This window comes from Protopterus annectens, chromosome 10.part0 (assembly GCF_019279795.1).
Source record: "Protopterus annectens isolate FY-2018-M chromosome 10.part0, PAN1.0, whole genome shotgun sequence".
NCBI classification, from domain to species: Eukaryota; Metazoa; Chordata; order Ceratodontiformes; family Protopteridae; genus Protopterus; species Protopterus annectens.
In genome coordinates, this window is record NC_056744.1 from 81,140,653 (window position 1) to 81,162,469 (window position 21,817).

The 21,817-nt window shown below is 41.4% G+C and overlaps 1 protein-coding gene across 2 annotated transcripts in view; it reads right to left on the reverse strand.

Moving 5' to 3' along the window:
* Positions 1–21,817, reverse strand: part of CCDC137 (coiled-coil domain containing 137) — a 227,398-nt gene that overhangs the window by 122,771 nt on the left and 82,810 nt on the right. For both annotated transcript variants that reach the window (XM_044085041.1, XM_044085042.1), the window contains exon 4: positions 21,077–21,159. In XM_044085041.1, coding sequence (XP_043940976.1) covers positions 21,077–21,159 — 83 coding nt within the window. The remainder of the gene's footprint in view (positions 1–21,076; positions 21,160–21,817) is intronic.

Consider the following 21,817-nt stretch of genomic DNA (forward strand, 5'->3'; position numbering starts at 1 on the left):
AACAGGTGGGCAAACATACTTTACAATGTGGATTTGATTCATTGGAAGCTTCCTGTAGTGCAGCAGTGACTGGGCCTGTCATACGTAGACATAGTTGGTTAAAAGAACAAACCCTGCCTGATCATGTTAAAGCAAAGTTATTGGATGCACCTTTACAGCAGGATGTTTTATTTGGTGTAAAAGCAGAAGAGGTTTTAAAGAAAATGGAGGATAAGGCAAAATCTATGCAGACGGTCAAGGATTTTTTGCAGGTTCAGCCCCCTCATTTCAGCAGAAATTGGCCAACAAAAAACTGGTCCTTTCCAGCTTCTGACAGACCACAGAGGGGCAAATACATACGCCCAAGAGGCAGAGGTCAGTCACAAGGCCCTTACAAACCTCGCCAATGGGGTGCCGCTACCCAGAAAGGAGCAGAAGACAGGCCCCAAGCTCATAGAAGACAAACACAATGACTTAACCCTCAGACTGCCAAGCAAATCTCTCGTCAGCTCCCTTGGGAGTAAAATTAGCACTTTTTGCAGACAACTGGCACATCATCACAAAAGACAAATGGGTCCTAAACATTGTCTCACAAGGATACAGATTACACTTTCACACCTTGCAAAGGATAAAAGAAATGCCAAACCTGCCACCAAATCAATGGGCAGAGGCGCAAAAACAAATTACAGCTCTCATGGACATGAGAGCCATTCAACAGGTACCTACACAGGAGCAAGAACAAGGATTTTACTCAAGACTCTTTCTAGTCCCCAGAAAGGACAAAGCCTGGAGACCCATTCTGGACCTTTCAATTCTAAACACTTATCTGCAAATACCCAAATTCAAGATGCTAACACTACAGTAGCTTCTTCCCATGCTGGGCAAGAAGGCTTGGCTAGTAACGTTGGACCTCAAGGAGGCATACCTGCATGTCCCTATCAGACAAAATTGCAGAAGATGCCTCCGATTTTTTGCAGGTTCAATGCATTATCAATTCTCTGCATTGCCCTTTGGCTTATCTACTGTGACCAGGGTCTTCACAAAATGCCTGACACCAGTAAATGCATACTGCAGACAAAGAGGAATTCAAATATACCCATACCTGGACGACTGCCTTATTCAAGCAGAAAGCAAGGACATTCTTTTAAAGCATCTGGCGTCTGTCAAACACCTTCTAAGTTGCCTAGGGTACACAGTAAACAAAAAGAAATCAAAACTAGTGCCCTCACAAAACATAATATTCCTGGGTGCCAGCTTGAATACAATGGCCCAGATGGCTTATCTCACGCCAGACAAGCAACAGCTGACTCAGTACCTCAAAATGATGGCAACAAAGACCCAACTCCCTGCAAGAAAAATTCTGCAGGCCTTGGGATTCATGGCATCTTGCATACTCCTAATACCATTTGCAAATCTGCATATGAGGAAATTACAATGGTACCTGAAAAGCGTATGGACTCAGCACAGCCACAGCTTGGAAACAATGATACCACTCATTCCCTGCCTTCAACAGGAGTTTCTATGGTGGGCACAGGCATGTCACCTCAACAAGGGTCAGCCTTTTACCTTACCCACAGCCAGGCAAACCATAACAGATGCATCGGACTATGCCTGGGGAGCACACATGGCAGGACAGTGCATTCAGGGCAAATGGGATATAGATCAAAGACATCTGCATATCAATCAAAAAGAAATGCTAGCTGTACAGAATGCCCTAACAGCTTTCAAGAACCTCTTACATCCAGGACAACTCCTAATAAAGACTGACAATACCACAGTAATGTGGTACATAAACAAGCAAGGGGGCACACACTCCCACCCCCTATGCAGGCAAGCAATGACCTTGTGGAACATGGTACTGACTTACCAAGTTCAACTACAAGCACAATTCCTGCCAGGAAAGAAAAACACATTGGCAGACGACCTAAGCAGAAACATCATGGATCCCCACGAGTGGAAACTAGATCCACAGGTATTTGCAATGATAACTCAAAAATGGGGACGCCCAGAATTAGATCCGTTTGCTAACCCCCAAAACTACCAACTTCGAAAATTTTGCACAAGGACATTCCACCCACTAGCTTGGAAAGTGGACGCCCTCATTCAGTTGGAAAACATTAACAGTGTATGCCTTTCCTCCACTGCCTCTTATAGCAAAAGAGCTGCTGAAAGTCAGATTAGAGAGGCCACAAATGATACTCATTGCTCCAGACTGGCCACGCCAACACTGGTATCCAATACTCAGGAACATGGCCCACGGCCCAACATGGATTTTACCCCAAATTCCTCACCTACTCACTCAGCAAAACAAACAGATTCTACACAGCCAGCTCAAGACTTTAAATCTGGCTGCATGGCAAATTACCTAAACAACCAGCCAACACCTCTATCTAAAGCTGTTATGGATGTCATTCTGGGGGCCAGGAGGCCCAGCACCAGGAAAGCCTATTCAGACAAATGGAAAAGATTTTGCGCCTGGAACCAGGATAAAGGCCATAATCTCCTTGCTCCAAAAACCTTCCTCAGATTTTACAATATTTAACCGAGATGTTGCACAAAGGACTTCTCTTTTTCATTTATTAAGATCCACGCCTCAGCAATTTCAGCTCACTACAACACGGATCCTCCTTTATTTTCACATCCACTCCTAAGACAGTACCTCAGAGGCGCTAAGAACATAAGACCGCCCAGGAGAGCACCAACATCAACTTGGGATCGCAACTTTGTTCTGGAAAAGCTTACACTGCCGCCCTTTGAACCAGCTATCTCAGCTGATTTAGTTTCTATCATAGAAGATTGCCCTGCTACTAGCAATAACTTCAGCTAGAAGAGTCTCAGAGCTTCAGGCCCTAATGGCAGTGGAGCCTTTCCTCTTTTTTCATCAAGACAGAGTCTCTCTACGAACTAACCCTTCCTTTATGCCAAAGGTGGTATCCAGTGTGGCCCTAAACCAAACCATTCATTTACCCACCTTTTTCCCAAACCCTCAGAACAAAGGAGAAAGACTCCTGCACTCTTTGGATATTCACAGGCAATTACGTTACTACTTGGACAAGACTAAGGCTTTCAGAAAATCTGACCAGCTCTTTGTATCCTATGCTGCATACACCGCTCCTGGACTTAAGTTGTGTCTATTAAATGCATCCTAAAATTAAAAGCACTTAAGAGATAGAAAGTTTTTAAAGTTTTTAAAAATGTCTTGGGTGAAATAATAATAATGTTTTGATTAACTTATTTTAAGGAAGTTTGTTAGAAATCACCTACTCTCTTATATGAAAAAAACTACTATTCTTCTGTCCATGGGATATCAAACTATAGGTGTTTAAATTTAAATTTATGTTTGTACACATACATTAAAATAGGAAATACTTAGATAGAAAATGTCATATGTCTATAGTCATTTATGTATTTTTAATATTTAAGTGGAAATGAATACGTAACATGAATTTTAGAAAAATTTCTTAGGAGTTGAATATTACTAGATTGGCTTTGTATTCGCTTGCTGCTTTTATAAATCATGGTTCAAACTAATCTAAAATAATGATGAAGTCATGTTGATAGGTTGTCAGATATATTTTATGGTGAATGTTTATCCTGGGTTTTATACATAAAGAGAGATATACTGCTTTAAGAATTTTAAAACATCCTATTCAATTAATTAATTATGCAAAGGATGTGCTAATTGTATATATTGTATATAAGTGATGAATGGGCATTTGCCTTTGTTTCGTTGTCTGAAGAAGGTGGGGAATCTCCCTACCGAAAGCACTTACATAAATAAACTGTCCATGCTCAGCCTTCAATATAGGAGTCCGTTATTCCACTGTTCTATTGACTTTACCTATGCTGCAGGAGCACAAAGAAAAGCTCTCTCAAAACAGACCATTTCAAAATGGACAGGGCATTGTATACGTTTCTGCTACACACATCATGGGAAACCGGTACCTGCTAGCATTAGGTCCCACTCCACCAGGGCTACAGCTACATCAACAGCCTTTCTCAGGGGGGTTCCAACCAAGGATATTTTGGAAGCTGCAACTTGGAGTTCAGTGCACACCTTCACCAAACACTACCACGTACCTCGAAAATCTCAAGAGTCGGCCGACCGGCACTTGCGAACTGCTTCTGCTTCGGGCACCGCGCGGCAAGAAAGACTGAAGAAAATGGCGTTGGATGCCTCTTCTATACCCCTGGCGCAATGACGTCAGGGAAGAAGTGACAGCAACCGACGCCGGACCAAGACTTTGGAACTCTGGCCGACTGCGGGACCGCCTGACGGCAGGATAACCCAAGTGTGATGCCTGCAGCAATGTAACACGAACATCTTAACATTCTACTGCTACATCAGTATCAGCGGCAAACTCAGACACAGAAACAAAATTTGTTACTACCACCATACTCAGCAGAACTCAGGAGAGGTAGCAACATAGAAGTAGGGCCATTCCAAACTACCTGCTTAATGGTTCTCCTGGTACTGACAGAGAGAAAGCCACATGGACTATAATGTCAGTTGAAACAATGACCTAAAACACAATGAAACACCACTCTTCAGCAGATATTACCTAAATGGAGTACAGCTACTGCTAAAAAAAGGCAAATCTCACTTGAGAGTCAAACAAACATGAAATGACGACAGTTGCTACAATCTCAACTTGAAACAATCACTCTGACATAACTATAGCAGAGTATTTACAAGTTACATTGAATTAAAACTTTCTTCCTGCAGCTCCCTTCAGGGAACTTTACTTGACCTACCCAATTGGAACTTTACTTGACCTACCCAATTGGAGCTGTATATCCAGGATTCAAGAACAAGTAAACATCCACTGTTAATGGGCCCTGTCATTGCCTATTGTACACACTAAAAGACTACAGCAAATTGCCATTTTAAGGGATGCTCCTTACACAAGTAGCTACACAATGCTCACAGCAGACATTCACTTTGTTCCAGTTTTCATTCTGGAAGGTCATCATCTAGGGCTTTTCAGCTAACTGCATGTTTCTGTTGATCTAGTTAATGTTGCACAACTTCGAACTCTTGCTGTAGCTTAGGGAAAGGATGCCTGTTAAAGCATCCCTTTCCTTGACTGCTAAAACGGAGAAAAGAACTGAGAAATATTGTGAGAAAAAGTATTTTGGGGAATGCAGCAGCATCAGAAATAGTGAGGAAATTCAAACTACTTCGGTCCCCTGAGAAATGACGTTGCTGAATTCCTAGCCAATATCAACTTTACGCAGTTAGTCAATTGACGCTAATTGCCCAAATCTCCAAACTAACCACAACTCTCTCCTGGATCTACTAACTGCTAATAATCCTCCAATATATCTGATCTTCCACCCTTGTTCAGTGTCCCCTTCCCAACAACCTTACAAATTATCCACCAGTCACCAAAACTGCCCCCCAAACTAGTTACCTTCAGACCCAGATCCAACATCAATACAGGCAGCCTCAAAACACTTAATTTTCTACTACTCTCCCATTACAAAATTATAGAACCCTAGCACAGCTGCCACAGTTCTTAAACATGTCCTCCTCCATCTTCAAGACAAATTATTCCCTCTCTTACAGTGCCTTTTCAAATACAATAAATATGGCTAACCACTGAAATGAAATCTCTGCCTCAAACTTGGGGACAATGTATGGTCTTCATGGAGACAAAACCCCTCACAAGAAAACTGTATTGCATTTTACCTGTCTACATAACATAGTACAGTTAAACAAGCCATGCAAAGGCACAAAACCAACTATTTTAAAAACAAACAGCTTGCTCTGCTAGGCAAACCCAAACATTTCTGGCAGGAACTAAATCTACTCGCAGGCCAAACATCCAGAGATCCCACCTGCTCCTCTATCACCAATCAGACCTCTCAAGGTCAACTCTCAACATCTGACTTTCCCAAGGAATTCGGCCATCTCCCAGTCTGCAGCCTCTACCTCCCCCCACTCACCCAGCACCACTTCTTTTATCCTCTCTTCTATTTTAAGAAAAATTAATCAGAGACCTTGACCCCCTCCTAGATATTATAACCCTAGAGACACCACCTGATGCAGACAACCTACTCCCTTGGTTTATATCATCTTGCAAAGATTTCCTTACCACACTTCTTTCTTCATATTTATAATCTCTCCTCAACGCAAAATATAATGCCAGACAAATGGAAAACTGCACTTGTGAAACCCCTTCTGAAACGGCCTCAGTCTGAAAATGACTCCCACTTCCTCCCCATCTCTCTCCACCCTCCCTACACTTTGGACAATACTTATATTCAACAGTATCACCTCCTCACTCAAACAGAATGGAATATGGACTGGCCAGGGCACAATGACATATGAGATCCCTCTCAACAAGGATAAAGGAAACCTTTCAGAAGGTCTCATCATTGATCTTACCTAAGTTTTTGCTTTTATTGAGCACTAACTGTACCTTCACTCCCTCAAAGAAATAGGGGTTAGCCCCAACACAGTCACCTAGTTCCAACATTTCTTAATAATAGGTATTTCAGAGTCAAAACAGGCTCAAACCTAGCACCTCTGGCACCCCTTACCAGAGGAGTGCCTCAGGAATCCATACTTGTATCACTGTTGTTTTTATTCTTCATTACCAAACTACCTTCTGACCATCCTAACCTTTCTATCACTTTTTACAAATATGACATGATTATTCTTTCATCCAGTCCCTCAAATTCAACTAATCAAACCCAATGTCAGTCTGAGCTCCACTCCCTTAATTCTTGGCTAAACAACTATAAGCTACTCATAAATCCCTCCCAAACAAAAATTATGATATTTGGAACATCACACAAGCTGAAAAAAAAAAAACCCTCAAAAATCTCAACTTTGCAGATTTCAACAGTTCCCAACAGAAACAGCCACATCCTTTCAGTACTTAAGTTTACAGCTAGCCCAGTCACAACTTCCAAATGCTGAAAACACAAGGAAAAACAGTTATGCGTGTAAACTTACAACAAACAGCAGATGTTCGAATGATCACTGCCACAACAGCATAACATATACGACTTATATCCTGAAAGGACAACAGCCAGACATCTTCCAAAGCTTCAGGGCACCTTCCATGCACCCAGTCAGCTCGAGCTGAGTTGACTGAAAAGACTGGTTCGGGTGCCAAGCCCATCAGAGCTTTCAAGCCAACAGAGAGGGAGGTTGAACCCTGAAAGGCCAACGCTAGGAAAAAAAAAAAAATACAAGTTCACACCCTGGCGAAACAACACACTAAAACACAAGGGGACAGAGGGAGGGTGTGGCCACTGCAGCAGTGATCATTTGAACATCTATTATTATCTTAAGTTTACTTACAAAACTGCACTATGTTCATCATACTGATTACTGCTGCAGTAGCCTAAGCTATATGGGAAGGATACCATATCTTACAAATTCTTGGAGGTGGAAAGAAGAGAGTCCAGGAGCCCCTGTAGAATGGTCCTAGCAAAGCCTGATCTAGACATACTTTTACAACGCTATAAGCTTGATTTCTTTTGTATGTGTAGAGGACCAAGTTGCTTCTAGAGTTAAACTCTTTCCAAAAAGCCATAGATAAAGCCAAGGACCTGGTAGACTGGGCCTTGACCCAGCCTGGAATAGTTTTTTTTGGAGTGAGTATAACAAAAGGTAATAGTTTTAGACAACCATTTGGAAATAGTCTGCATTTTCACAGGTTCAAAGATCTGAAAGATTTAGTTCTGTCAAAGAGTGTATCCAAGTTGTCAGTGGACATTCAAGGTATGGAGTATCCTTTCTCCTTTATGTTTAGGTTCAGGAAAGAACACAGGGAGACGGATAGTTTAGCTTAAAGTAAGACCAGGAATGAAAACAAGAAACGAACTGCTGAAATACAAAAATGCTGGACACAGAGCACAGAAATGGCACTTGTCTCCAGAAGTATACTCCAAAGATGTGATGCAGTACGTCCTTATTTGGCAATGACTTCCGGTGACATCTCCAGGCAACAGAGGTGGAGGTAAAGAAACTGCAGTGATAATTCTGAATTTACAGAATAAATGACTGAGTATCTCTAAGGCTTTCTGAGTATCTCTAAGGATTTCTGTATTCTAGTGTGTTTCTTTTGAGTGCGTCTAGTCTTTTTGTATTTTAGCTTAAAGTAAACTAGGATAAAACTTTAGGCATAAAGAAAGATTAGTTCTCAAAAAAAAATGTCCCTGTGGAAAATGAGATAGGGTTGACTCATAACAGCTTGCAACTCAGATAGCATCCTTGCAGAGTAATCAGTAAAACTGTTATCCATGTTAAGAATCTTAAGTCATCCAAATGAAGCAAATATTAACTTCTCTAACACAACTAAGATTCCAAGGAGGGGTCATCGGTTTTCTCGGAGGCATCTTATGTAAATCCCCTTTTAAAAACATTTTGACATGAGAATGCATTTCAAGAGGAGGATCCATGGTCAGACAACGCTGAAATGGCTAATAAATTAATCCTGATGGAGTAAGAAAGGCCATAGGATAATAGCTCACAAATACTGTAAAACCAGAGAACAACTAGCCCTAAATGGGTACTGGTTATGTTGTTGCACCAACTACAAAACCTTTTCCATTTACCAAAATATGATTTTCTAATAGTTGCTTCCATTAGTACCCACTACGTCCTCAGTAAACAGGTGGCTAAAAGGGAAATTAAGGTCCTATCATCCATGCAGTCAAGTGAAGTTGCAGATGTGTCAAACATCCCCTGATCTTGTGTGAGAAGATTTGTGAGGAAGCTTGTGGTTAACTTCCCCTGGCCCTTTCCACCACTGTTGCCTGGGCCAGAAGGGAGTCACTACAATTATGTTGGAGGATTCCTTCTGAATCTTCAGAATTACCCTGGATACAAGAGCATTCCTGTCCAAAAAATGTAAAGGCATCTGTCTTCAAGGCCTTCCTGCATGCAGTTACAGAGCAGAATCTTACCACCTGTTTGTTTAGAGAGGAAGCAAACAGATCTGCTTGAGGAACTCCTCATCGATGCATCAAATCTTGGAAAGACCCCCTGATCTAATTTCCACTCCAGATGGCCTGCCTTTATCCTGCTCAGCTTGTTGCAGGATACCTGCAGAGTGAGACTGTGCTGTGAAGCTATATCCCAAGCCAATATGGCTAGTCTGCAAAGGGGGTACAACCTAGTTTCCCCTTGCTTGCTGATGTACCACATGACTGTGGTTTTGTCTGTCACAACGAAGTGGTCTCGGCGGACCAAAGATAATTCAGAGAGTTGAGCAAAGAGTTGAGTGCCTTGATCAAGGCAAGAGTCTTTTATATTCAGGAGCTTGTGTCTGTCCTTGATGTCCCACATACCTTGCACATTTATCCTTCCTGAAACTGCTCAAGTAAATCCAAATGGTCTGTGGTGACAAACTACTTTGTAACATGGAGGAAGAAGGAGAGACCTGGATTCAGGGAAATTTGCTGTCTCCACAAAGTGATTTCCCTTCTAATAAACTCCAGGACTGCAATTTGAAAGGATAACGGATGTTAGTGCTGGGACCAACAAGACTTCCAAAACCACTGTAGCTTTCTCATGTGGAGTCCTGCCAGGGGTATGCCATTAGCCCCAAAAGTATCCCAAGTCACAGTGGAAAACCTTAGAAATAGATCTAGATACAGATCTGTTTTTTCCTGTGGAAGACAAGCTCTTTGAACTGAGATGTCTTGCTGACATTCCAGGAACAGAATCCTGTGCGAGTGAGTGAAAAAAAGATTTCTGAATGTTCTTTTGGTATCCCACTTTGTGCAAGAGATCTCTCACCCAAGTAAAAGATTTCGGTCACTTTGAAAAAGACTCAGAAAATAAGAAAGTTATCTAAATATGGAAAATTGTGGACACCCTGTAGCCTGTAATGAGCTGTAACTGAAGCTAGACACTTTGTGAACACTTAATGCACTGGATCATCCAAAGGGGAAGCCAGGGAACTGATGAGGTTTTGCATGCCTGGATCACGGTAAAAAATGTCTGAAGTCTAGATGAATCAGGATGTCATAAGCATTTTTTAAAATCTAGTGATAACCACGAAACATGAATGAGGAAGAGGTAACATTACGAAAGTGAATGCATTTTGACCTTGGGCACCATCACAAGTATGTCTAGGAAATAATGATCCGGAACTGGTAACCAAGCATTTTCTTTGGCACGAAAAACATGCTTGAATAAAAACATTTTACACCTGGGAAGGGGAATTGGTTCTCTCTCTCCCTGGGATATCATGTGATGAAAGGTAGGTGAAAAAAAAAAGTATGGTTTTATGGATGAGGAATTACACTCCCCCTCAAAAGGAGGAACTTTGTCCCACTGCCATCTGTAACGTTAATGAATGACCTTCAGAACCTATTTGTCTGAAACCATTTGTTGCCACAGAGAAAAATGATGACCCAGACTTTCTGGAAGGAAAAAGGCATTGCTAGTGTAGGAGAGAGGGAGCAAGGTCCCTTAAATAGTCATTCTGACTTGTTGGACTTCTGCGGTTTGGAAGGGGGGGGTTCCTGAATTCTTTTTTGGAACCTCCTTGCCATTTTTTCTTAAATGACTTGTTTACTTACTTTTTCTTGAGATTGTTTATTATTTTTTTTTTTGCCAACACTGAATAAGTGGTTAGAGAATCCCTTAGAAAATTTGGAAAAGGAGAACTGAAAAATCAGCGATTCCCTGAATCAACTTACCCCTGTCATAACACTTTTTAATCACCTCTGCAGCAAACAGACCAAAAAACTAAATTTCTATCCAAAAGAGAATTTAAAATTTCATTTAACATCATCTTGGAGATTCTGAGAATGCAGCTAGGCACACCTCCTCTAAAACAGTACCAGTGTCTATAAGAAGCATCAACTGAATTGTACACACACTAAAAATGAGTAGACTTGTACAATAGAAGAAACCAAATTATTTAAAGCAGATTTTTTTCTCACAAGAAGAGAATTTAGACAAAACATTCCTCATACTTTCATAATTAGAATAAACTAACATATGAGCCAGACCGCTCAAAATTCTGAAAATCAAAGTTGCAGAAGCATACATGTTTTCTCCATACTTATAATCTTACTATCATTATCAGAAAGAGTAGGACTGCAATTAAATAAATGTTTAAGCAACAGTAGGTTTAACTACAGCTATATCTACTGGGTCAGTTTTGGGAAGAGTGTATAAAAACCGAAGAACTTTATATATCCTACCTGCCTTTTTAGGGGCAACTGGCTGGCTATCAGTAAATTTACAGCCAGTAAACACACATCATCCAAAGCAGACAGAACAGGGGGAATGGGTGAGAGTTCTGGAAAATCCTTCTGTAACAGCTTGCAGTATTTTCTGAAGGACTAAGAAGCCTCAGTGTTCTCCCACTGAAAACAATGGGATATTCTGGAAACAGTATCAGAGACAGAAACCCTATCACAGGAAATCAGAAATTGGGCTCTCCATATCAAAGTCAGAAATATGAGGAGAAAACCCTTTATCTGTCTTTTCATCTTCCTGTTCAGATTCAGAATCTTGAACCTCTTTAAGAAAAGGGGTATTCCTCCTTTTACCAGTAACCATTTTATAATAAGGATCAACAGCCTGAATTAAACCCTTAGCCAAACTAAGTAAATTACTCCTGTCCCAAGAAATTTGAGGAGTAGAAGACAGATGCTTAAGTTTTCTTAGGTCCAAAAGTGTTATTAATGACAGAAGCAGCAGTTTCCCCAGGGATGGGCACAACTATCTGACAAAACAGGGAAGCCTTCCCAATTCCCTCTCCCAGAACTGACAAGAGTGGCTCTCCCTTGCCCACTGAGGGGACTCCAACAGCTACAAAGGATATGGCTAACCCTTGGTCCATAGTGACTGCAGGTGCTATGCCAGAGGGATCACAGGTAAAAGATGAGTGGTCTGAGGTACAACTAATGGCCGTAGAAGAGTCACCTACCTGCAGCTGAGGCAAACTCCTAGCCTGCTGTGGTAGCAAAGGTTGTTTGCTTAACTTTTTCTTTTAGTGGCTGGAAGAAGGACCAGCCATGAGACCAACTGTTTGCTCCATGATAAAGATGAAAATGCTGCCTCTTTCCCCAGGGAAAACAAGCAGCAAGAGCCAATTAAAGCACTTTATTTTACTTTTGGGGGCTGACGGAGTGTTTAAACACAATTTATTCTCAGAAAAACTATTAAATACATTAAACAAATTTTAAACTAACAGGAAAAAAAAAAAAGAGTGCTCTTGTTTTAAAAGTACAATACAGTCACATGGCAGTCCATTACAAGACAAATTCCCAGCTTTAAAATTACCTTCCTATACAGAATGTGTAATACAGCAAAAAGTTAAAATGGAACATTTTTCACCCAAAGGTAACATCTGCTCAACAAAGGAATAACATAAGCAAACTGACCATCCTCAAAACCTCAGAGGAATGTAGGCTTTGGAAGCAGGAAAGTTCTTAAGGGCTTGGCAGTCTTTCAGTCAATTCAGCTTGAGCTGACTGTGGGCATGTGAAAGGTGCCCTGAAGCTTCGGAAGATGGCTGGGTGTTATATTTAAGGCTATAACCCATATAAGCAGCCCCTACTGTAGAAGTGATCAATATGATGAACATACTCAGTTCTCTTATTTTGGTCCTGAAAAATATCTCCCTTTGTCTCCAGACCAGCTAGAGCTGCAATAGACAAAGGAATCCGCAAAGGAATCTGCCTTGCTCAACTTGAGTACAGGCTCCCATCATAGCCACAACCTCCAAAAAAACTAATCGACTCTGTCTAATGAAAACAAAATCTGCGTATTTATTTCCAATTCTTCCCTCAGGAACACCAGTGCATCACCATCTCCAAAGCCAGATGGCTGCCAGTCTCCTACTGAGTTGAGCAATTCCAAGGGTCTCTTTTCAAACTATTTCAATCAGGTGCCTTCTCAGCTCTTGCAGCCAAATTCCATAATAAACCACCTCCTACAACCTCCATAACCTCTCCCAATTAACTCTTTCAATACAAGACACCCCTAACCAAGCTGAACTGTACCAACCATTTCTTCTCCATTCTTGTACCCAAACTCTGGCAATCCCTCTCCCTCACCTAAAAGAGATCTTCTCTTTCCTCACGGACAGAGCACAAACCAAGACACCTTCATCAAACATATGACTGCAAGCAATTTTCCACTGGACACACAACCTGACTTTTCTCACCTGCATCACTTTTACTTTGACACTCTGTTCCCCCTCATATTTACTACAAAAAATAATCCAAATTTGTTTACTACTCTGATAATGTTTGCATATCGTTTCAATTGTCTATGGGACCATCTACCTTATGTGATTACTCTATATTTTTGTGAATTTGCTCAGCTTTATTTTTTGCGAATTGCTTCACCGGGGCCATGCCAGCAAATGGTCAGCTGTGATCTGTGTACTACCCAGGTAAAACAAACTAAATAACATAAATAAAACTGCCACTGGAAAAACATAAAAGAGAAACTTGGAGAAGTAGCTGAATGATAAACAAGAAAAAAGATGAAGTTACACTAAAAATGAATGGGTAGTCAAGGCAAACCATGCTAGGCACATAAGTGAATCAAAGCAGTAATTAGTTTCAAGAGGTTAAGCATATGATTAAAACAGTAGTACTTGGGAAAAAAAATCAGTGAGACATTCATTTGTACAATAAGTGCTATCTCTGATGTTAAGACATTTTTATTGAGGTTGCCAGGGTCAAAATGAAAAAAAAAATGCATTTTACACATACACATTCATAAATACGAGACAGACAGACAGACCTATCTTTAGCCTACAAGAAATGGCAATTAAACAGGGGATGCAAGTGAAAAAGTACTCTATCAGGGAGACAAAGCCACCCAGTTTCCCTCTCTCCTGCACAAAAATTAGTACAAATATTTCCATTTTTCCTGTTATCAGTTATTGGGGTTACTAACTGCAGTTTTATAACTGGTTAGGACTGATGTATACCGATTTAATAAAACATTCAACCAAAAAGCCACAATGAAAAACTGCAAAATGTTCATAAATACAGCAGTTGTAACAGTTATGCTCACTCAAATAAAAATCAAAATACTCTCTCTCCAAGCCATAGTTACAAACCTCATGCAGCATGTTCCACCCCTCCACACCACTCTGCTTGATCATGCAATCAACTCAAAGGTCAAAGAAAACTGCAAAAAGATGAAACTACGATTTGCAGTAACCTTATAATGAAGGGGCTGTACACCTGCCTTTTTTCAGAAGAAAATTTTTTTTGGTGAATGTGCTCACAAACAACACGAGACCAAAAAAATTTAATCAAATTTCATAACACCAGATGTAGCTGGAGAGGCCGAGATTCAAAAAATTGGGTGCTTACACATACTTCTGAACAAGGTACAGTTAAAACATGCACAGCATGACATCACACTACATACAAAGCACCTAAATAGCACCTTTGGCATTTATACCGGTAACTGGCAAAAATGTCTGCGGTTTATGAAACTGATCACCCAGCTGTCATACATACTCAGTAAACTTCATATCACCAAAGTTTCCCCAAAGTAATTTTTTTCATCACCCAAAATTCTACAAAAAATAGTTGCACTGACAGAAGCCTACAGTTACTTGCAAGGAGTTTTATAAAGATATCATCCCCTAAAATATGGATTACATTTCCAATAGGATGCATCTATTCTAATGCCCTTTCATTTTGTTTTCAAACATAAGGTTCGTTAACAGGACAGCACCTCACTACACCACATTTGGCATGAAGGCCCTCTCATTACAGATAGCATCAAGTTCTAGCAACAGTAATGCTGTGTCAGTGATGGGCCATACAGTCATAAACAAGCCAAGGGAATAAAAAACTTTTCATGAGATGGAAAAGGGGGAAGGAGGGAGGGAAGCTGAAGGAGGACAGAAACAGACAACATAAATCTATCATGTTAAGTACATAACTTTCCTATATGATGTTGTCTTTTCCAAACATTCCTCAACTGATGGGATAGAGTCCCCAGCTACTAAGTTCCATGGGGGGTCTCATGGAAGGATGTTCCAGAGGATGGCAGAACCAAAAGCCGCCCTAGCTCTGGAAAGTAAATCCAATCTGCACTGAGAAATGAAGGTATGAACATTAGATCACAAATGTCATCAACTGAAGCTCTTTGTAAAGAAGGTTGAAGTGGATACAGATCTTGAGTGTGTTTTTGGTGGTCGTGGTAGACAGACGAGCCTTTCTGCTTACAAACATGGGAGATACAGCCACCACCAAGCTAAGGTAACCTTTGACACACCTGGACCAATTTTGGTCCAAGAGCATGAAACAAGCAGCTGATCCAATTTCCTAAAAGGTTTGGTTCAATGAAAATAGAAGCATAATTCTGTGTGTGCACCCAACAAATGGAGCATGTACTCTCCTTTATTTGAAAAATTTGGAAAGAAGACTGGAAGATTAATACTCTTTCAAGACTGTGAAGGTTCTTTAGGCAAAAAAGAATCAGTATATAAAGTAATTCTGTCCATATGGAAAATGATGCAAGGATGTTGGCAAGATGAAGCTTGGAGCTCTGAAACCTGTCTGAAGTAATGGCCATCAAGAAAAGGGTTTTCCAAGTCAGAAACTTTAGGTCCACCTTGGTAGGACATTCAAAAGGAGCTTGGGTCAAGGCTTGCAGCATGACAGTCAAGTCCTAAAGAGGAGTAGGGTCTTTAAGTGGAGGTCTAAGAAGAAAGGTACCTCTAAGGAAGGCTTTGCATAGTCTGAATGAGGCTAAAGAACCGTGGACGGCTTTGCATAATCTGAATGAGGCTAAAGAACCATGATTCACACCCACATGGAAATTTGAAGCATCCACTAACTGAACCTTAACAGAACAACTAGCTGTATTATGGAAAATGGAAGCAAGGAATTCTAACACTGCTGATATAGGAGCAGAAAAAAGATCTAGAGTTCTCGGAGAAACCCATATGGAAAATCTTTTCCATTTACTTTTGAAAACATTCCTAGTGGATGGTTTCTGAGAAGAGTTAAGAATATATGCCACGACAGCCTTGAATGACTAGCCATTACTGAAGTGGAAAAAACATTCAGCTAGCTTTATGGCTCCAATATCCGGTTGAGGTAGCAGATCTAAATTCAGATCCAGCACCAAAGGGAGTGAACTCTTGAGGCCAGAGGGAGGAAAACCACACCTTCTGAGACCAAAAGGGGGCAATGAGGAGGATCGTGATATTCCATTGAAATGCTTTCTGAAAAAGTTTAAATTAGGGGAGTTGGTGGGAAGGCGTATGGCAGACTGGAGGGCTAATTATGGATAACAGCATCTCAGGGATTGTCCTTTCAGGGGATCACAGCAAAAACTGCTGCATTTGGAATTGATGGGAGAAACGAAGCGATCACAGCATGGATGGCCACATAAATGAAAGATGTGTCACCACCGTTGGGCTGAGAGACCACTTGTGGGGTAATAGAATAGAAATGTTCAGCCTTTCCACTAGAACACTGGTCTTCCCCAGAATGTGCATTGCCATCAGAAAGTGTTTTGAAGATACTGCCCACTGTCACACTCTCATTGCTTCTTGTCACAATGGGTAGGAACATGTTCCCCTTTGTTTGTTGATGTACCACACTACTAACATGTCTGTGTGGCTAAAAATCACCCATAGAGGAAGGAAATCCTGAGAAACATGCAACCTTAAGAGGAATGCCCTCATCTCTCAGACTATGGTGTAAAGATTGGCCACTGATGGGCAACACATGCCTTGGACCATCTTTCTGAGGTAACGTCCATACCCTAACCCAATCGTGAAGTATCCATGGTTACTGTGACTTTGGGAGAAGGAGGAACAAAAGGACAACCCCAGAACACCTCTGGGGATTCAATCCACCAGTTTACACAATTTCTGCAGATCCTCATTAAGCATATAGGAAAGGGTATGGGGTTGGATCTGATGGGACACTGGACTGTGTCCACTGTAACACTCATACAATATCGTGCCAAGAGGACCAAAGTAATAAAAGGCTGCCATTGATCCAAGAAGTTGAAGAACTAGTCTGGACAGTGGTATCTGATGGGAAAAGCTGCTGAGCCTGATTTTTTAGGGTCAGTAATCTGCTCTCTAGTATCTTTGCAATTTGAATGGTTGCAGCCAAATGAGTTCCTTTGAATTCCAGAAGTGGTACTGGGGAAAACTGAGATTTGTCCTGATTCATAGTAATTCCCAGGTTGCAGCAAAGCTGAAGCAAGTAGATTCTGGCCAGAATTAGCACAGACCTGGGGTAGGAGCAGTACCTGGAACCCTTGCAGCCAGAGATGAGCTGCAACCACTGCCACACATTTGGTGAACACCCAGGGGGCTGAGGTGTGACCAAACAGCATGGTTTTGAACAGGAAATGGCTCCCAGTTGGAAGCAAAGGAAACTCCTGGAATGCATCTCCATTTTGATGCAGTAGTACACATCCTGAAGGTGTATCAAGCATATCTAGTAGTCTTTCCTCAGTAGTAGGAGGAGAGGCTGTACCTTGACCATCCAAAACTTTGTAAGTTTAACAAACTGGTTCAAGTGGCTGAAGTACAAAACTGGAGTTAGGTCCTCATTCCTTTGGGCACTAAAAGGAATCTGAAATAACTGTCAAACCCTTGCTGGTCTGGTGAAATCATTTGGATGACTCGCTTTTCTAGCAGCTTTTTTCCTTCTAATATTACTACTTTTCTTTAAAAGGAAGCCTCTTTCTTAGTTGGGGTGGATACAGAAAGGGAATGAAACAGCCTCTGGAAATTACTGTCTGCACCCAGACATCTTTGGTGATGGCATACGGGCTTCTGGGTGCAGAGACAAGTACCCCCCCCCCACTGCCTCTACCGTGCATTTGGGTAACTGTTCAGAGGTGATGGATAGGCCCATCAGGGAATGAACCCTTGAAGCCACGAAGGTAATGTCTACCATTAGAATACCTCACTCTGCCATGGTGGAGGGGTCCTCTCCAGAAGAATCCTGGGAAAAACCTTAAGACTTCTTAAACCACAGTTTCTTGCCCCCCTTCTGATTTTTAGAGAAGATCCCTGGAGAGGTAGAGAACCATATGCCTATGGCACAAAGAGCTTTCCCATCCTGTTTATTCTTGGACAATGTGTCTGTGGCCTTGGGTTTGAACAGAGAGAGCCCATCAAAAGGGGCATTGATAACCAACATCTTAAATGGCTCTGTACAATCACACAAATGCATCCAGGCATGCATCCTTATTGTAATACCTGTTCCTGAGGCTCTCAAAAGACCTCCACTGCATTGGATGCAAAATGCATGGCAGTGTTCGACAGAGGTTGATGGTTGGCCTGCTGAGAATCCACTGTTTTTTGTCTTCTGCAGACATAGACCCAGAAAGAAACTTACAAAGTTCCTTGGTCAAGTCTCTTTGGAACCCAGTTGTGTGCCAGGTAATCCAGCAACCTTACTACAAAGGTAGCTGAAGCACAAAAACGCTTCCCAAATCTGTCCAAAGCCCTGGTTTCTTGGTTAGGGGGATGCACAGAAGAGCCTTCTCCTGCAAACACCTTCTTAGTGGCTGCCACTACTACCACAGCATCCACTGCAGGCCTTTGGTTCAAGGAGAATAGACTTTGGAGGCCATGAGGTATTTGCCCAGTTTCCAGGGGACTGGTTCAGTAAAGTCTGGTTCTTTCCAAGCCTGAAGAGAAATTAAATCCACCATCTCATCTGCTAGGGGAACTAAACATGGAGTAGCTGAGCCAGAAACAAAGCTTAGAGAAACACAAATTCCTCTGCGGAAGGGACTTCAGAAAATTAACTTCCTTTCTGTCTCAGTAACTCAAGGATCTAACTAAATGAGACTTCCTCAAGAGGTGATTTGGGGGATCCCCCACTTTCATCAAAATCTGTCTCTTTTGTCAAGGCCTCCTGAGAGGTCAGTGTGTCTCCTGTTACATGTATGCTTCTGAGGAGCCTCTGCAGGGAGTAGGGGGAGGGCTCTGTAGAGTAATCCCAAATGAGGACCGTCTCAATGCTAGTGCAAACCGTCTGTCCCAATAGGATAGACTGTGTAGAATCAGGACTCAGGACTATCAGGTGAAGTGCAAAAGGAGCCAGGAGAAGTGGAGATGTCCACTCTCAAGCCTTGGAGGCAGCCCTATCCACTGTCTCAAAGCCAAAGAAGAACCCGGGACCGCTCCAGTAGGAGCCAAAGCTGCCACACCAGCATGGCCTCAGGCACCACCATAGAATGAAGCAAGAGCAGAGCTATCTAACACTGATGCTCCTTCCAAGAGAAAGGGATAGTTCTGACAGCTTTGAGTCAAAACTGTACACCCCAGACAACACAAAAACTTCAGCTCCAGTATCCTTCTGGCTCCAAAGAAATTGAAGTCAATTAGATTAGAGATAATGCTGAAGTCAAAGAAGACCACAAGCCCGGATCTGACAATCTGGAATAGCTCAGTTCCAATAATTGTAAACCCAGAGGTTGGATTGGGTAGGAGTAGACATAGATAAAGGAGAGGGTCCACAGCTCACAGGTCTAATAGCAGACAGAACCAAGAGACCTTCCAAATGAATTTGGGTCCTAAGTAACTTCCTCATCATTCTATCCACATCAACTTAGCCAAGCTTCTGGCAGACCTCATGGACCTCAATGATGACAATGTGGGAAGTGGTCCTGAGGATCTCTGCAAAGGTCTCTCCTGCATGAAAGGCAAGCACAACCTGGGACAGATGGGATCCAGGAAAAATCTCAGCACCAGAAGAGGGGAATCTTGGGGCGAACTGGAATTGGATCCAAAACAGCAGTCTGATTCGACGGTTTGGAAGACTTTGCTGCCGCAGCTGAAGACAAAATGGATGAAGGAGAACAATCAGGGGATCACTTCCTCATCAATTTGCCCTTGTCTTTGGGCCTATCACACTTGTCCTCCGTGTTCGTCCAAGAATTTCTTACTTGTGGGGGAAGTTCCAGATGCAAATTTTAAAGGGTCAGAGATAATACCCTTAAGTACCAGTTTATTTTGATGCGCAGTCACATTTCGATGATCACAAGCATGCAAATCGAGCAATCTTCATCCGTGTAAGCTGCTCCCAAAGAGTACAAACTTTAGAGTGGGATCAGCATTTTGGCAACTTTTGGCTACAAGCCATACATATCTAGAAGTCCCTTAGGCTTTTCTGACATAGTTCAGCAAAGGAAAGCACAACACTACCAACAATGGTAGAGATACACCCAGAAAAAATGGAAAAAGATGTAAGTTAAAAAAAAATGTACCAAGGGATACAAGATAAAACAAGTAAAGCAGCAGGTGGAAAAAGGTCTAGACAACAGAAAGAAAGATTTGGGTTTTTTGTTTGTTTTTTAAACAGAAAATGAGGGAAAGAGAAGGCACTATAAAAGGAAGGAAGAAAGACTATTAAGAAGAAATGGTTTGTCAAAAAATCACATTAGCCTGAATTATGAATCATGTCCGAACTACATGACTGGCAAACAAGATCTGAGGGAATGTTGGGGACAGGAGAGGATTATGGGTAAGGGGAGGAGCCTGAGTTAAGGATCCTAAAGTCTGAAAAAGCAACCAAAGTCAGACCAGAGACCCATCAGTTGAGAAATGTACAGAAAAGACATCACAACTATTATCAGATGAAATAACTGACATACCCCAAAATTAAGAGAGGAGTCCAGCAGGAAAAAAAAAAAAAAAAAAGAGAGACCAGAAAGGACATTCTTAACCTCTCATAAGGACTTGGCAATATCCTCGCTATACAGCTGACTCCTGTAGCAGTAAAGTTATCATTACAATGAAAGATGATACACAAGGGGCAGATGCAGCCCCTGAATAAGCATTTGTAGCTGATACAATTAGTACCCTACCCATCATGTACAAATGGTATTCAACTAACACAGAAAGCTGAAGGTAATCAAGGCACCAGATATTTGCAGAGTATGGTATATCAGAATACAGCACATTTCATACTGCCAAATTACAAACACTACACAAAAAACAAACTTGGATTAGGAAAGGGGAGCAAACATCTGGTGTAAGTATGCAAGATATGAAGTGGTACAATATTCTAAGGACAGCTGAAAACAAGAAACAGATACACACCTTAAAAGAAATATATCATGCAATTATTACTTGCATAACTACATATATACCTGTGAATATGTCCTTTTCCAGCTTCTTTTCTTTTCTCTCATTTTTCTTCTTTAATAACCTATCCAAGCGTTGTCTGTCAAAACTAGAGATGGGAAAATGGTTAATAACCAGGACAAAATTGTCAGGAACATTTGAAAATTTGCAAAAAAAAAAAAAAAAGGACTGCCCCCTGCTGTTCACATTATACACTCGCTATGTAAATTCATTACTAAATTTAAGAAGATGCAAAACCGGTTAAACAAAGGCTTAAGAAGGCATTGCATGTTTCTTTAAAAATTAGGTCAAACATCTCAGGAAACAGTTAATGACTTCATATACTGGGCCTGGGAAGCAGGTACCTGCTTGAGAACTATAGCATATTCTGAAGAACTAATGGTAAATAAACCACTAAAGGCAGTATCAGTTATTAAACCAAAGTTATACAACTATCTTAACAGAAATGTATGAAAAATGTCCATCCTCATCAATGGCAGGACTAATGCCTTTAGGAGTTAGGTAGCTCAGCATATGACCTTTTAGGCCCTCGCCTTTTCATCCATAATGCTCTGTAAATAGACCAACATCACCAGATCTCAGTCATAGTGTACTAAGTTGGAGCAGAAAGGGGAAAAAATAATAAAGAACTATGTCAGCAAGATGACATGGAGAAAGTGGGGGACTATCCTGATGAGGATGCTCATCCAGATCCATCATTATAGTAAGTAAATAACTTGTGTATTGGATACAAAGAAGTTCATCTC